Here is an 18,322-nt window from a genome sequence, read left to right as displayed (position 1 = left end):
ATTTTATACGAATTTTTAAAACTTAATTGGCGAAAATAGCAAAATTCGAAGAATTTGTCGATCATTTCAAAAATTTATTTCTCAAGAACTGAAAGTGATTTTTCAAAACGGCTTGTTGCATTAAAAAGAGGATACTTTAATTAATAGTTGATGATATTTCCACAAGGATCCTTCAAGAAATAATTTTTTTAGCGAATTTTGAAAATTATCGAAGAATATTGCAACATCAAAAATTTTATCAAAACTTCAAATATTGTTTTCTCAAAAACGAAAAGTTATTTTTCAAAATGGGTTGGTTCATTGGAAAAAGAACACTTTTATTAACACTTTGAGAAATTTTTAAACTGATATTCCAAAAAATGGATTTTATACGAATTTTTAAAGCTTAATTGGCAAAAATAGTAAAATTCGAAAAAATTGATTATTTTAAAAAAATTTTTCTCAAGAACTACAAGTGATTTTTCAAAACGGCTTGTTGCATTAAAAAGAGGATACTTTAATTAATAATTTTTGATATTTCCACAAGGATCCTTCAAGAAATTAATTTTATAGCGAATTTTGAAAGTTATCGATGAAAATTCCAACATTGAAAATGTTATCAAAACTTCAAATATTGTTTTCTCAAAAACTAAAAGTTATTTTTCAAAACGGGTTGGTTTATTGGAAAAAGCACACTTTTATTAACACTTTGGGGAATTTTTAAACTCATATTCCAAGAAATGTATTTTATACGAATTTTTAAAACTTAATTGGCAAAAATTGCAAAATTCGAAGAAATTGATTATTTCAAAAATTTTTTTCTCAAGAACTAAAAGTGATTTTTCAAAACGGCTTTTTGCATTAAAAAGAGGATACTTTAATTAATAATTGGTGATATTTCCACAAGGATCCTTCAAGAAATTAATTTTATAGCGAATTTTGAAAATTATCGATGAAAATTGAAACATCGAAAATTTTGTCAAAACTTCAAATATTGTTTTCTCAAAAACTAAAAGTTATTTTTCAAAACGGTTGGGTTCATTGGAAAGAGGACACTTTTATTAACACTTTGGGAAATTTTCAAACCCATATTCCAAGAACTGGATTTTATACGAATTTTTAAAATTAAAAAATTAAAATTTTTAATGAATGTGATGATGAATTACAAGCGAAGAGAAGAAAATTAGACGAAACTGCAACAAGAGATTTTATACATCAAACCTGATTATTAGGGCTCGGATTTTATGCAAAACGCATCTTCTTTATTTTCTGGAATATTTTTTTTTAAATTGGTTTCTGGGCGAATTAAATTAAAATAAGGCAGATGGTACAATAAAAAAATTGCATATTTTCGCATATTTTGTCATTTTACTAGATCTGTTTCTTGTTGCTTAATAAAATAAATATAATGAATGCCTGACTTTTAAATATTCGAACATACCTTTTACTTTAAAGCACAATACAGGATATTTTTTGATTGCGGGTTGGTTTCTTGTTTACAACGATTCACAGAAACATGCGGGGAATCCCTAACGCTGTTGAGTTTAAATTTAAGGAAATCCCCAACTATAGTTACTGTGGTAGTTACCAATCTATAACAACGATGCCTAAAGTGATGTCGTATCTTGTGTCCTAGTGGATAAAAAGTTATCCCGAACTAAATTTAAATAATGAGGAATTATTTTGTAAAACTTGTGCCAAAGTTTTTTTTTTAAATTATGTCGTAGCATTTTAGCCAAAGATTTATGTTAAAAATTAGAGTTTTCAGAGGAGTTGCCAATGGTTTGTTCCGAAATTGTATTTCTCATAAACTTTTACACTAGGAGTTAAAAAAAATGGTTAACTTAAATTAAAAGTAAATAAAACTATATTAAATTTGATGTCCCATCTTCGGCAATGAAAAATACCAACCTGTTTTATAGTCTCAAAATTAAATTTTCATCTCTTAGGCCCACTTTTACCTAATAAACTATCTAGAGGATGGTTGCCATGGTTACGGCGGTTTTAAGCACTCTCATTGGCTAAGAGCTGGATTTATCTATCGGTTAAATTTATCAAGAGGTGGTAAAAGTGGGCCTTAGAGTATCTATGGCTAACTTTTTTAATTATTCTTTTTTAAGATAACATGTGAGAGGAAGAAAATAAATAGAACAACATGTGAAAAGTGCAAAACATATACAAAAATGTGATAGAAATAGATTGATGACAACTATAAGAAAGGTATATGTTTGCATTTCCACATATTTTTGCATATTTTTTTACATATTTTGAATAAAAAGTTTGCATATGTATATATCCATAAAAATCCGAGCTCTACTGATTATAAATAAAGCTGTATTGAATAAAAAAAGTCCTATTGGGGTTGAACTTGATCATTATCTGCAGTGTCCAACACCTAAGAGAGATACTATTTTGATCACACCTATAAAAAATTCTTTTCTTTTTAAATTAGACATCAACGAATGCGAAGCTATCCCTTATTTATGTTCCGGTGGAAGATGCGTCAATTCAATAGGTTCTTTCGATTGCGAATGTCCAAGAGGTCAGGCAAGAAACGTCGCAACCAATAAATGCGATGATCGCGACGAGTGTTTAGACGCAGGAATTTGCGAAAACGGATATTGCGTCAATCAAATCGGTGGTTACGTTTGCGTTTGTAATCCAGGATTTATTCAAAGCCAAGATAGAACGTACTGCATTGGTAAGAAAAATAATTAACTTAAAGAAAATCGTTAAATAAATCATTTTTAGATGGACGACAAGGATATTGTTACGCAAATCGATTCGAAGGGCGTTGCTCGCAACGTTTACCCATGCGATTATCAAAAAAAGATTGTTGTTGTGGAGTCAACATGGGACAAGGTTGGGGTGAAGATTGCTCGAGATGTCCTCAACACGGCGAAGATGAACACAGATCGTTATGCGCCGTCGATAAACCAGCATCACATCTTTTACCAAACGGAACTAGTAACATCCCGAGCACCATTCGCATAAACGAGTGTGTTTTAAGACCCGATATTTGCGGCCACAACGGAATTTGCGTCGACACGGAAGAAAGTTATAAATGTAATTGCAAAATTGGGTTTAGATCAACCGGGCCTAATAAGGAATGCGAAGATTACGATGAATGTCAAGAAGGAAAATGCACCAACGGGCATTGCACGAATACCATTGGAAGTTTTGATTGTCGGTGTCCTCAAGGATTTGATATTTCACCCGATGGGAGTGAATGTACCGATCATAATGAGTGCGAAGAGATTGGGATGTGCACAAATGGGATTTGTATTAATATGGATGGTAGTTTTAAGTGTCAGTGTAAGAGTGGGTTTAAGTTATCTCCAACTGGGTATGCTTGTCAAGGTAAATGTATTAAATGAGTTAATGATCAAGTTGTAATTTATTATTTTATTTAGATATCGATGAATGCGCTGAAAACCCAAGAATATGCTTACATGGAAGATGCGTGAACACACCGGGATCATACACATGCGAATGCGCACCTGGTTTCGTTGAATCAGCTGATAAAACTTTTTGTAGTGACATAAATGAATGCGATGGTAGTGCTAACGTTTGCGGACACGGAAAGTAATAAATTAAAAATTTCTTTTATCGCCAACCAGCAGCAAAAACATATTAATGTATTTTTTGTAAGTCGCGATGGTAATGAAAGCTATTACAGTACTCGAACGGGTGCTGTAATGAGACTCGTTACAGCATCCGATGCTGTAATGACATTTTAGTAACATTTTATGGAACCAGTTTAAGTTGGTGACATTGGGTCATTAATTTTTCTAGTTGTCAATGTGACAATTTTTGTCTATGGATGTTTAAACACGTTCTTAGCATCGAATACAAGGTCCACAATGATAAGGACATTGAACTCTGAGCAATTTCTCTTATTTTGGGAGGTGTACATGAAACATTTTTGTCAGGTGAATACATTTTGTGTTTTGACAGTTTCTAATTGTCAATTCAAATTTCTATTTTCAAGTGTTACCAACTGCTACATACCTATTTCCCTACATTGTCAAAATTTATTTTATTTTTGAGATAAAAAAAAGATAAAAACGCGAATTACAAAAAAAAAGCATAAAAAACACGTTTCATAACACTTAAAGCACTCATTCGAGGAATAAGTGTTCCTCAAGAATAGGGATAAATGTTGTTATGGAGAAGGCTTCGAGTATGGATTTGGTGATGTATTTTTTGAATGTTAGCTTTTTGTCAATCCTCTTGGATCTATCCTTTTCGAAATGTAGGGATACTAACACAGTGTATGAGCGTGTGTTGAAGTTATCTATGCTATTAGTGATTCGAATTGATGATTAGGTATGCACTTGTGTAATAAGAACCTACGACTTTACACAACATTAATAAGTCCTATTGCACGCTGTAGAAGTAAGGCGTGGACTATGACGGAAAGGAAAAAAAACATGTACTGAATGGGTTCGCAAGAAGGGTTTCGAAAAAGATAATATAATAGGACCAATTAAGGACAATAACGTTTGGAGACTCAAATTTAATCACCAACTGTACAATCTATTTAAAGAATCGCCACTTTCAGAATCTATCAGATTTACGATGGTTATAGAGGGCAGGATATGTGGCGAAAATGGAGGAAAATAGGTTACTAAAGTGGATCTTGGACAGCCGAATGTACGAGAAAAGTCCCAGAAACGTTGAGAGGATGAAATATACGCTCGATCCTCAAAGTACTCTTCTCGGTATTCGAGCGTACAGCAGGACTGTAAGAGATAGACAGGTCCAAGCTCCAGTTTAGGTTGTAGCGCCATAAGAAAAAAGGGAGCTTATTTATTAGGAACTGTCTCATTGATGGTTTGCTTGAATAAGAACTAGTTAGCTAATCTGTAATAGCAAAAGTGCAAAAGAGCAATATTGTTAAGAATAAAATTTGCTACAACTTTTGTTCTAAAAGTTTTTTTGTAATATGCTCCGATTCTCGATTGTTACCATTAGCAACTAGTAAAACAACGAAATTCATCAAATTTTCATATTTTCGTATTTTTTTCAATATTTACTCATCTGAGAGCAAAAGTGCAAAAGAGCAATATTGTTAAGAATAAAATTTGCTACAACTTTTGTTCTAAAAGTTTTTTTGTAATATGCTCCGATTCCCGTGTGTTACCGTTAGCAACTAGTAAAACAACGAAATTCATCAAATTTTCGTATTTTTCTCGATATTTACTCATCTAAGAGCAAAAGTGCAAAAGAGCAATATTGTTAAGAATAAAATTTGCTACAACTTTTGTTCTAAAAGTGTTTTTGTAATATGCTCCGATTCCCGAGTGTTACCATTAGCAACTAGTAAAACAACGAAATTCATCAAATTTTCATATTTTCGTATTTTTCTCGATATTTACTCATCTGAGAGCAAAAGTGCAAAAGAGCAATATTATTAAGAATAAAATTTGCTACAACTTTTGTTCTAAAAGTGTTTTTGTAATATGCTCCGATTCCCTAGTGTTACCATTAGCAACTAGTAAAACAACGAAATTCATCAAATTTTCATATTTTTTTCGATATTTACTCATCTGAGAGCAAAAGTGCAAAAGAGCAATATTGTTAAGAATAAAATTTGCTACAACTTTTGTTGTAAAAGTTTTTTTGTAATATGCTCCGATTCTCAATTGTTACCATTAACAGCTTGCAGGAAACAACAAATTCATCAAATTTTCATATTTTCGTATTTTTCTCAATATTTACTCATCTGAGAGCAAAAGTGCAAAAGAGCAATATTGTTACGAATAAAATTTGCTACAACTATTGTTCTAAAAGTTTTTTTGTAAAATGATTCGATTCTCGATTGTTACCATTAGCAACTAGTAAAACAACGAAATTCATCAAATTTTCATATTTTTTTCGATATTTACTCATCTGAGAGCAAAAGTGCAAAAGAGCAATATTGTTAAGAATAAAATTTGCTACAACTTTTGTTGTAAAAGTTTTTTTGTAATATGCTCCGATTCTCAATTGTTACCATTAACAGCTTGCAGGAAACAACAAATTCATCAAATTTTCATATTTTCGTATTTTTCTCAATATTTACTCATCTGAGAGCAAAAGTGCAAAAGAGCAATATTGTTACGAATAAAATTTGCTACAACTATTGTTCTAAAAGTTTTTTTGTAAAATGATTCGATTCTCGATTGTTACCATTAGCAACTAGTAAAACAACGAAATTCATCAAATTTTCATATTTTCGTATTTTTCTCGATATTTACTCATCTAAGAGCAAAAGTGCAAAAAAGCAATATTGTTAAGAATAAAATTGGCTACAACTTTTGTTCTAAAAGTGCTTTTGTAATATGCTCCGATTCCTGAGTGTTATCATTAGCACCTAGTAAAACAACGAAATTCATCAAATTTTCATATTTTCGTATTTTTCTTAATATTTACTCATCTGAGAGCAAAAGTGCAAAAGAGCAATATTGTTAACAATAAAATTTGCTACAACTTTTGTCCTAAAAGTTTTTTTGTAATATGCTCCGATTCCCGATTGTTACCATTAGTAACTAGTAAAACAACGAAATTTATCAAATTTTCATATTTTCGCATTTTTCTCGATATTTACTCATCTGATAGCAAAAGTGCAAAAGAGCAATATTGTTACGAATAAAATTTGCTACAACTATTACTCTAAAAGTTTTTTTGTAATATGCTCCGATTCCCGAGTGTTACTATTAGCAACTAGTAAAACAATGAAATTCATCAAATTTTCATATTTTTCTCGATATTTACTCATCTGAGAGCAAAAGTGCAAAAGAGCAATATTGTTAACAATAAAATTTGCTACAACTTTTGTTCTAAAAGTGTTTTTGTAATATGCTCCGATTCCCTAGTGTTACCATTAGCAACTAGTAAAACAACGAAATTCATCAAATTTTCATATTTTTCTCGATATTTACTCATCTGAGAGCAAAAGTGCAAAAGAGCAATATTGTTAACAATAAAATTTGCTACAACTTTTGTTCTAAAAGTGTTTTTGTAATATGCTCCGATTCCCTAGTGTTACCATTAGCAACTAGTAAAACAACGAAATTCATCAAATTTTCATATTTTTTTCGATATTTACTCATCTGAGAGCAAAAGTGCAAAAGAGCAATATTGTTAAGAATAAAATTTGCTACAACTTTTGTTGTAAAAGTTTTTTTGTAATATGCTCCGATTCTCAATTGTTACCATTAACAGCTTGCAGGAAACAACAAATTCATCAAATTTTCATATTTTCGTATTTTTCTCAATATTTACTCATCTGAGAGCAAAAGTGCAAAAGAGCAATATTGTTACGAATAAAATTTGCTACAACTATTGTTCTAAAAGTTTTTTTGTAAAATGATTCGATTCTCGATTGTTACCATTAGCAACTAGTAAAACAACGAAATTCATCAAATTTTCATATTTTCGTATTTTTCTCGATATTTACTCATCTAAGAGCAAAAGTGCAAAAAAGCAATATTGTTAAGAATAAAATTGGCTACAACTTTTGTTCTAAAAGTGCTTTTGTAATATGCTCCGATTCCTGAGTGTTATCATTAGCACCTAGTAAAACAACGAAATTCATCAAATTTTCATATTTTCGTATTTTTCTTAATATTTACTCATCTGAGAGCAAAAGTGCAAAAGAGCAATATTGTTAACAATAAAATTTGCTACAACTTTTGTCCTAAAAGTTTTTTTGTAATATGCTCCGATTCCCGATTGTTACCATTAGTAACTAGTAAAACAACGAAATTTATCAAATTTTCATATTTTCGCATTTTTCTCGATATTTACTCATCTGATAGCAAAAGTGCAAAAGAGCAATATTGTTACGAATAAAATTTGCTACAACTATTACTCTAAAAGTTTTTTTGTAATATGCTCCGATTCCCGAGTGTTACTATTAGCAACTAGTAAAACAATGAAATTCATCAAATTTTCATATTTTTCTCGATATTTACTCATCTGAGAGCAAAAGTGCAAAAGAGCAATATTGTTAACAATAAAATTTGCTACAACTTTTGTTCTAAAAGTGTTTTTGTAATATGCTCCGATTCCCTAGTGTTACCATTAGCAACTAGTAAAACAACGAAATTCATCAAATTTTCATATTTTTTTCGATATTTACTCATCTGAGAGCAAAAGTGCAAAAGAGCAATATTGTTATGAATAAAATTTGCTACAACTATTGTTCTAAAAGTTATTTTGTAATATGCTCCGATTCCCGAGTGTTGCCATTAGCAACTAATAAAACAACGAAATTCTTCAAATTTTCATATTTTCGTATTTTTCTCGATATTTACTCATCTGAGAGCAAAAGTGCAAAAGAGCAATATTGTTAACAATAAAATTTGCTACAACTTTTGTCCTAAAAGTTTTTTTGTAATATGCTCCGATTCTCGATTGTTACCATTAGTAACTAGTAAAACAACGAAATTCATCAAATTTTCATATTTTCGTATTTTTCTCGATATTTACTCATCTAAGAGCAAAAGTGCAAAAGAGCAATATTGTTAACAATAAAATTTGCTACAACTTTTGTCCTAAAAGTTTTTTTGTAATATGCTCCGATTCCCGATTGTTACCATTAGTAACTAGTAAAACAACGAAATTTATCAAATTTTCATATTTTCGCATTTTTCTCGATATTTACTCATCTGATAGCAAAAGTGCAAAAGAGCAATATTGTTACGAATAAAATTTGCTACAACTATTACTCTAAAAGTTTTTTTGTAATATGCTCCGATTCCCGAGTGTTACTATTAGCAACTAGTAAAACAATGAAATTCATCAAATTTTCATATTTTTCTCGATATTTACTCATCTGAGAGCAAAAGTGCAAAAGAGCAATATTGTTAACAATAAAATTTGCTACAACTTTTGTTCTAAAAGTGTTTTTGTAATATGCTCCGATTCCCTAGTGTTACCATTAGCAACTAGTAAAACAACGAAATTCATCAAATTTTCATATTTTTTTCGATATTTACTCATCTGAGAGCAAAAGTGCAAAAGAGCAATATTGTTATGAATAAAATTTGCTACAACTATTGTTCTAAAAGTTATTTTGTAATATGCTCCGATTCCCGAGTGTTGCCATTAGCAACTAATAAAACAACGAAATTCTTCAAATTTTCATATTTTCGTATTTTTCTCGATATTTACTCATCTGAGAGCAAAAGTGCAAAAGAGCAATATTGTTAACAATAAAATTTGCTACAACTTTTGTCCTAAAAGTTTTTTTGTAATATGCTCCGATTCTCGATTGTTACCATTAGTAACTAGTAAAACAACGAAATTCATCAAATTTTCATATTTTCGTATTTTTCTCGATATTTACTCATCTAAGAGCAAAAGTGCAAAAGAGCAATATTGTTAACAATAAAATTTGCTACAACTTTTGTCCTAAAAGTTTTTTTGTAATATGCTCCGATTCCCGATTGTTACCATTAGTAACTAGTAAAACAACGAAATTTATCAAATTTTCATATTTTCGCATTTTTCTCGATATTTACTCATCTGATAGCAAAAGTGCAAAAGAGCAATATTGTTACGAATAAAATTTGCTACAACTATTACTCTAAAAGTTTTTTTGTAATATGCTCCGATTCCCGAGTGTTACTATTAGCAACTAGTAAAACAATGAAATTCATCAAATTTTCATATTTTTCTCGATATTTACTCATCTGAGAGCAAAAGTGCAAAAGAGCAATATTGTTAACAATAAAATTTGCTACAACTTTTGTTCTAAAAGTGTTTTTGTAATATGCTCCGATTCCCTAGTGTTACCATTAGCAACTAGTAAAACAACGAAATTCATCAAATTTTCATATTTTTTTTCGATATTTACTCATCTGAGAGCAAAAGTGCAAAAGAGCAATATTGTTAAGAATAAAATTTGCTACAACTTTTGTTGTAAAAGTTTTTTTGTAATATGCTCCGATTCTCAATTGTTACCATTAACAGCTTACAGGAAACAACAAATTCATCAAATTTTCATATTTTCGTATTTTTCTCAATATTTACTCATCTGAGAGCAAAAGTGCAAAAGAGCAATATTGTTACGAATAAAATTTGCTACAACTATTGCTCTAAAAGTTTTTTTGTAATATGCTCCGATTCTCAATTGTTACCATTAACAGCTTGCTAGAACCAACAAATTCACCAAATTTTTATATTTTCGTATTTTTCTCGATATTTACTCATCTGAGAGCAAAAGTGCAAAAGAGCAATATTGTTAAGAATAAAATTTGCTACAACTTTTGTTGTAAAAGTGCTTTTGTAATATGCTCCGATTCCTGACTGTTATCATTAGCACCTAGTAAAACAATGAAATTCATCAAATTTTCATATTTTCGTATTTTTCTCAATATTTACTCATCTGAGAGCAAAAGTGCAAAAGAGCAATATTGTTAACAGTAAAATTTGTTACAACTTTTGTTGTACAAATATTTTTGTAATATGCTCCGATTCTCGATTGTTAGCATTAGCAACTTGCAAGAAACAACGAAATTCGTCAAAGTTTTATATTTTCGTATTTTTCTCGATATTTACTCATCTGAGAGCAAGAGTGCAAAAGAGCAATATTGTTAGGAATAAATTTTGCTACAACTTTTGTTCTAAAAGTTTTTTTGTAATATGCTCCGATTCTCGATTGTTACCATTAGCAATTAGTAAAAGAACGAAATTCATCAAATTTTCATATTTTCGTATTTTTCTCGATATTTACTCATCTGAGAGCAAAAGTGCAAAAGAGCAATATGATTAAGAATAAAATTTGCTACAACTTTTGTTCTAAAAGTATTTTTGTAACATGCTCCGATTCTCGATTGTAACCATTAACAGCTTGCAAGAAACAACAAAATCATCAAATTTTTATATCTTGGTATTTTTCTCAATATCTACGCATCTAAGCCCAAAAGTGAAAGAGTTGAGAAATGTTGATCCAAAAGCTGCCATAAATAAAACCACCACAACAGTTTAAAGCATCTGGACTTAAAAAAGAGATCAAAAATTCAAATTTAACATGCCATTTAGGTCATGTTCTGGAATAAATAAGAATTTTAAAAGGACACCGATTTTATAGAAGACAGGGTTCGGAGATATTGTGGACGTTTTTTGGTTGATAATGGCGATATCGATGATGGTCCGAGTAATAACTTAACCTGGGATGGTAATCTTGTTTGCAGGTATTAGTTTTGTCTCATTCTCATTAACAAGTAGAATGTTTACTTTGAGACGATTAAGGAATTCGGTGATCTCCTGGATTTTGGGAATGAAGCTGTTGGAGTTAACTTGGACGAGGTTTAGTTTGTTGATCATTATTAATTAACACACTGTATGTAATATCACTAATAAGTCACAAAATCTTCATATCTTTAAAGTTTGCGGTTGGCGATAAAATGTTGTATACATAAAGAGTCACTTTACCGACTTGGTACATTAATAACCATCATTACATCACATCTTTTTTCCTTTTTAGATGTGTTAATGTAGAAGGAACATTCCGTTGCGTTTGCGACACCGGATACACAACAACCCCCGATAATAAACGCTGCATCGACTTAAACGAGTGCATCTCAAATCCTTGCGCTCATGGAACTTGTACAAACACCGAAGGAAGTTTTCGTTGCACTTGCCACCCCGGATTTGATTTAGGACCTGATGGTCGCTCTTGTTTGGATACTCGCCGAGATCTTTGTTACCAAGTTTATCGAGCCGGGCAATGTTTAAATCCGTCAACAACAGCCGTGACGAAATCGAGTTGTTGTTGTTGTACCATCATAACGGGGCAACCGATGGGTTGGGGAACCGGATGTGAACCTTGCCCGATGCCTGGAACAACAGAATTCGATCGATTGTGTCCATTCGGCCCCGGAAATAATTTCGGGGGAAACGACATCAACGAATGCTCTTTAAATCCGAACGTTTGCCCGAACGGAGCTTGCGAAAATTTAATTGGAACCTATAAATGTATTTGTAACGTTGGTTTTAAAGCGGACGAAACCGGGAAAGTTTGCACCGACATCGATGAATGCGAAGAAGAAGAATCGGTTTGTAGCGGGGGACAATGTCGAAACACCCCCGGAAGTTTCCAATGCGTTTGTCCTTCCGGTACTCAACTTAACCATCAAACGTACGTCTGCGAAGACATCGATGAGTGTAGAGAATTAGGACCAGAAGCTTGTTTTAACGGGGAATGTGTTAACACTCAAGGATCTTACAGATGCGAATGCGACCCGGGAAGCGTTTTAGATACAACAGGAAGGATTTGTATTGATAATCGCAAAGGAAGTTGTTGGAGCCGGATGGTTCAAGGACGTTGCGAAAATAATTTACCACAATTAAGTAAACGAGCTGAATGTTGTTGTTCGGTTGGCGTCGCTTGGGGAAGTCCCTGCGAACGTTGCAATCGAAACGAATGCGAATGCGAGCGAGGTTACGCTAAAATCGATGGAAAAACATGCAGCGACATCAACGAATGCGATTTAAACCCCGATATTTGCGGAGGAGGTGGAACTTGCGTTAACACAGACGGAAGTTTTACTTGTTCTTGCCCACCCGGATTAACTTTAGATGAATCTCGCACAACTTGCCTCGATATAAGAGAAGAAAAATGTTACGCACGTCATAAACACGGAAAATGTTCGCACGCAATCGACGGATTATTCCGAAAAAATCTTTGTTGTTGCTCAACAATAGGAAAAGCATGGGGAGATAAATGCGAACCATGCCCCCGACCTGGAACCACCCAATTCTCCGATTTATGCACCCGAGGAATCGGTTACGTTGATCGCAAAGACATCAATGAGTGTACAGAATTTAACGGTTTATGCGAAAACGGAAGATGCAAAAACACAATCGGCGGTTATAATTGTAAATGTAACAAAGGATACGATTTGGATGATAACAAAATTAAATGCGTCGATATCGACGAGTGCTCAATCACAACGAGCAACGTTTGCGGAAGTGGAACTTGCAAAAATCTTCCCGGTGATTTTAAATGCGAATGCGATGAAGGATTCCGAGCACTCCCCCCGATGCAAATTTGTATGGACATCGATGAATGTTTTGAAAATCCAAATTTATGCCGCGGTGGGAACTGTTTAAACACAGACGGATCATTTAAATGCCTTTGCCCAACCGGGCACGAATTAACATCAGATGGAACATCTTGCAAAGACATCGATGAGTGTTCAAGAACGAGTGGAATTTGCTCAAATGGGGTTTGCGAGAACATGATGGGGACATATCAATGCGTTTGTGACGATGGTTTTAAACAAAACGATCAAAAAACGCATTGCGAAGATATCGATGAGTGTTATGACGAACCATGTGATGATGTTTGCGTTAACACCCCAGGAAGTTATTCTTGTACATGCGGGTAAATACAAAAAACATATTTACTTATATTTAAGGTAATAATCAATTTTAGATCTGGATACAAATTATTATTGGATGGAAAAACTTGTTCGGATATAGATGAGTGTGCAGAAAACACTAGGATTTGTCGAGGGGGAAAATGCATAAACACAGAAGGAAAATATCGATGTGAATGTCAAGGTGGTTTAATACCGGGACCAGAAAATCTTTCTTGTTTAGGTAAGTACCTAATATATTAATATTATTATAATATAAAAATTAAAATTAAAACAATTTTGAGAGCCATCTAGCGACAAATATCGAAACTTTTTTTGGTTAGAATACGTCAAAGCGATTATTAAACAAATTTATTATAATTTATGGTTTAAAAGGGTAATTAATTTTGAATTTAATTAATTTAATTTATTTGATTTAATTTAATTAACATTAAAATGATAAATTAGAAAAGGCGTTGAGAGCCATCTAACGTCAAATGTCACAATTTTGTTTACATCTTTTTATGTCAAAAAGATGTGTTGGGTTTAAATTTAATTTCTTGATTTAAATAAATTTATGGTTTAAAAAGGTTTTAAACTTTGATTATATATAATATGGATTGAGACATAGAACATAGACATTGAGACATAGAAGCGTACTGATCAAAGGTACTGACATATAATGGGCGTGTGTTAATTTATAAGATAAAAAACTATCAATTAGAAGTAACATTTATAATACTTACAGGTGATGCGAAACTGTATTATCGCGAACTTTGCACACGAAACAATAAATTTTTAAACATAACGGTGTGACTGGCTGTGACACAACAAAACGATAAACGTCAAATGGAAGAGGTTTGACACATTTGTGCGCATGCGCCCGTCTGTTTAGTACCGTTTTATGTCTATCTTTGTTACACTTTCACATTATCGCTTTCCATCTGCGTCTATTCACCTTGAGCCACATTTTTGTTAGTAGATATATTCAGTTAGCTCAAAGGTTTTAAAAGGGTAATTAATTTTAATATAACGAAAGAAATTATTATTAATTAACTTTTATATGATTAATTAGAAAAGGCGTTGAGAGCCATCTAACGTCAAATGTCACAATTTTGTTTACATCTTTTTATGTCAAAAAGAATGTGTTGTGTTTAAATTTAATTTCTAGCATTAAATAAATTTATGGTTTAAAAGGGTAATTAATTTTAATATAATGAAAGAAATTATTATTAATGATTTGTTATTAACTTTTAAATGATAAATTAAAAAAGGCGTTGAGAGCCATCTATAGTCAAATGTCACAATTTTGTTTACATCTTTTTATGTCAAAAAGAATGTGTTGGGTTTAAATTTAAATTGTTTGCATTAAATAAATTTATTATAATTTATGGTTTAAAAGGATAATTAATTTTAATATAACGAAAGAAATTATTATTAATTAACTTTTAAATGATATATTAGAAAAGGCGTCGAGAGCCATCTAACGTCAAATGTCACAATTTTTTTACATCGTGTCAATGTCAAAAACAATGTGTTGGGTTTAAATTTAATTTGTTGCATTAATTCGTTTTGTAGAGGTGATTATATACAAAAGGAACATATAGAAAATGTGTGTAAGATATTTTGATACTTTCTCGGACACATATTGTAACATTTGCTGCACTAGACCTAGAACTAGATACATTCTGGTTTAACGTCTCTTAGAGAATTAATACCAGCATTAGAAGTAGACCTAGAACGAATAACATTGGGTTTAGTCGTATGTCTCTTAATACGGCTAAACCCGAATGTTTCTAATTCTAGGTCAAGTTTTAATTCTACTCTTACTTCATGAAGATATACCACAATCTGGTACTAAATAACAATTAAAACTAGAACTAACACTAGCCCTAGAACTCGAAATATTCAGGTTAAGCCGTGCGTCTTCTTGAACTACAATTTTTTTTTAAATAATATATGTATTAATTATTATATAAAATTTAAAATAGTTTTGATATTTGTCGCTAGAAATATCAAAACTATTTTTGGTTAGAATATGTAAAAGCGATTATTAAATAAATTTATTATAATTTATGGTTTAAAAGGGTAATTAATTTTAAATTTAATTAAATATAACGAAAGTAATTATTATTAATGATTTGTTATTAACTTTTAAATGATAAATTAGAGAAAGCGTTGAGAGCCATCTAACGTCAAATGGCATAATTCTGTTTACATCTTTTCAATATGTCAAAGAAAGCGATGGGTTTAAATTATTAAATAAATTTATTATAATTTATGGTTTAAAAGGGTAATTAATTTTAAATTTAATTAAATATAACGAAAGAAATTATTATTCATGATTTGTTATTAATTTTTAAATGATAAATTAGTGAAGGCGTTGAGAGCCATCTAACGTCAAATGTCACAATTTTGTTTACATCTTTTGATGTCAAAAAGAATGGGTTGGGTTTAAATTTAATTTCTTGCATTAAATAAATTTATTATAATTTATGGTTTAAAAGGGTGATTAATTTTAAATTTAATTAAATATAACGAAAGAAATTATTATTCACGATTTGTTATTAACTTTTAAATGATAAATTAGAAAAGACGTTGAGAGCCATCTAACGTCAAATGTCACAATTTTGTTTACATCTTTTGAAACTGTCAGCTGTCAAAAATTATGTGTTGGGTTTAAATTTAATTTCTTGCATTAATTAATTTTGTAGAGGTGATTATATACAAGAGGAAAATATAGAAAATGTATGTAAGATATTTTGTCTCTTAATACGGCTAAACTTCAATTGATTCTAGTTCTAGGTCTAGTGTTAGTTACACTTTTAGTACAATAAAAATATATAACAATCTGGCACTGAGTAACAATTAAAACTAGAACTAACACTAGACCTAGAACTAGAAAGTTTCGGATCTTTGTTATGCAGCGTTAGACCAAGAACTAGAATCATTCCCAAATGATTCTAGTTCTAGGTCTAGTGTTAGTTTTAGTTTTACACTAACACTGTTACTATGTAGACCTAGAACTAGAGTCATTTGGGTTTCGCCGCACGTCTCTAAAGACGGCTAAACCCGAATGATTCTAGTTCTAGGTCTAGTGTTAGTTCTAGTTTTAGTTCAATAAGAATATAGAATAACCTAACGTTATCTAGTGCTACTTAGTATTACCTACCAGTGTTTCTAGAACTAACACTAGACCTTAGAACTACTCTTAGTTCGATAAAAATATACAACAATCTAACTGAATAACAATTAACCCATCTTGGTCTGGTACATTTTCTGGCTGAAATGTTTTGATGACTCTTACAGAAGAGTAAGACTACTAATAGAATTACTACTAATAGATAAATGTTATATTATATGCTATTAATAAATATTAATATTTATATTTAAATATACTGATATATATATACTTTTTTAGATATTGATGAATGTCGCCATAACCCCAACATATGCGGTAGCGGAGAATGCGTAAACACCTTAGGTTCATTCTGGTGTCGTTGTGAAGAAGGTTACTCCGTAAAACCCGACGAAGGTCCAACATGCACAGACGAAGACGAATGTTACTTAGGAACATATAATTGCCACGCAAACGCCGATTGCTTAAACAACCCAGGTTCTTATCAATGTCGTTGTCACGATGGTTTCACAGGAAACGGAGTTAGTTGCCGCGATATCAACGAATGTTTAACAAATAACGGCGGTTGCGATCAAAACGCGCAATGTATTAATACGGAGGGGTCGTTTAAATGCGTTTGCGATGCGGGTTTTAAAGGGGATGGGTATAGTTGCGTTGATATCGACGAGTGCGGAAATGATCATACTTTGTGTGATAATGGGCAGTGTTTAAATTATCCGGGGTCGTTTAGGTGTGAGTGTGAAATGGGTTTTATGCATCCCGATGAAAAAGATGATCGACAATGTATAGGTGAATAAAAAAAATTAACTTAACATGTTAAGATGTTAATTTGTCTTTTTGTAGATATCGATGAATGTAAAATGTTCAATAATTTATGCGTTTTTGGACGTTGTGAAAACACATTCGGGATGTTCCAATGTGAGTGTGATGATGGATACAAATTAGATTTATCTGGAGGAAATTGTACTGACATAGATGAATGTGAGAGTCCTCAAGCTTGTCGATATGGAACTTGCGCCAATACCGATGGGTCCTTTGAATGCTTTTGTCCCCAAAATTACGAATTGGTTCCAGATGGGAACGCTTGTATTGGTAAATTTTGATTAATTTTGTTTGGTTCGTTGAAATTTTTTGTGTTATTTATTTTAGATCGAAGAACATCGGTGTGTTATTTAAAAGCTGATCATCACGGGAGGTGTTCAATCCCAGCAGCGGATTATGTCACAAAAGCTTCTTGTTGTTGCACCGTTGGGAAAGGTTGGGGGCCAAATTGTGAACTTTGCCCGAGATTAGATTCGCCAGAATACGAACAATTATGCCCCGGAGGATTAGGTTATGGACCTAATAATGATACAGTAACAAAAAAAATTAATTCATCAATTTCAACTTTAAGTAATTAATTCTTTAATTTTAGGTAGTTTTAGAAGACATAGATGAATGCGCAGAACTTGAAGGTCTTTGTAAAAACGGTCATTGTACAAACACCTTTGGATCGTTTATGTGTTCATGTTCGGATGGTTTCCGGCTTGATGAATCCGCCGTTTTATGCGTTGACGTTGATGAGTGTCTCGAAGACCCAAATATTTGTAAAATCGGGGAGTGTCACAACGAAGAAGGTAGTTATCGTTGTATTTGTCCACCTGGATATATGCCGCTTCCGGGTCGAAGAGAATGCGTCGATATGAGAAAAGACCTTTGCTACACCGAGTATAGTTCTTGGAGGTGTTCACATCCCATGTCGCAAAATCAAACGAAAAAATTATGTTGTTGTTCGATGGGGAAAGGATGGGGACAACCATGCGAACCATGCCCGCCGCCGGATACACGTAAATTAATATCGATTACATCA

At 31.9% G+C, this 18,322-nt stretch overlaps 2 protein-coding genes across 2 annotated transcripts in view; one reads left to right on the top strand and one right to left on the bottom strand.

Annotated features, from left to right (window-relative positions):
* LOC111418592 (interferon-inducible double-stranded RNA-dependent protein kinase activator A homolog) overlaps positions 1 to 14,154 on the bottom strand; it is a 37,950-nt gene extending 23,796 nt beyond the window's left edge. Inside the window, exon 1 of the mRNA XM_071195507.1 lies at positions 14,081 to 14,154. The gene's annotated coding sequence lies outside the window, so the exon portion shown is untranslated. The remainder of the gene's footprint in view (positions 1 to 14,080) is intronic.
* LOC111418583 (fibrillin-2-like) overlaps positions 1 to 18,322 on the top strand; it is a 36,889-nt gene that overhangs the window by 9,706 nt on the left and 8,861 nt on the right. The window contains exons 6-14 of the mRNA XM_023051121.2: positions 2,432 to 2,680; positions 2,731 to 3,339; positions 3,393 to 3,564; positions 11,459 to 13,360; positions 13,412 to 13,578; positions 16,756 to 17,262; positions 17,317 to 17,565; positions 17,623 to 17,828; positions 17,888 to 18,299. Of these exons, the coding sequence (XP_022906889.2) occupies positions 2,432 to 2,680; positions 2,731 to 3,339; positions 3,393 to 3,564; positions 11,459 to 13,360; positions 13,412 to 13,578; positions 16,756 to 17,262; positions 17,317 to 17,565; positions 17,623 to 17,828; positions 17,888 to 18,299 (4,473 nt within the window). The remainder of the gene's footprint in view (positions 1 to 2,431; positions 2,681 to 2,730; positions 3,340 to 3,392; positions 3,565 to 11,458; positions 13,361 to 13,411; positions 13,579 to 16,755; positions 17,263 to 17,316; positions 17,566 to 17,622; positions 17,829 to 17,887; positions 18,300 to 18,322) is intronic.

Source organism: Onthophagus taurus, chromosome 3 (assembly GCF_036711975.1).
Source record: "Onthophagus taurus isolate NC chromosome 3, IU_Otau_3.0, whole genome shotgun sequence".
Lineage (NCBI taxonomy): Eukaryota > Metazoa > Arthropoda > Insecta > Coleoptera > Scarabaeidae > Onthophagus > Onthophagus taurus.
Note: the sequence above shows the minus strand (reverse complement) of the source record. Positions and strands in the feature narration are given on the sequence as shown.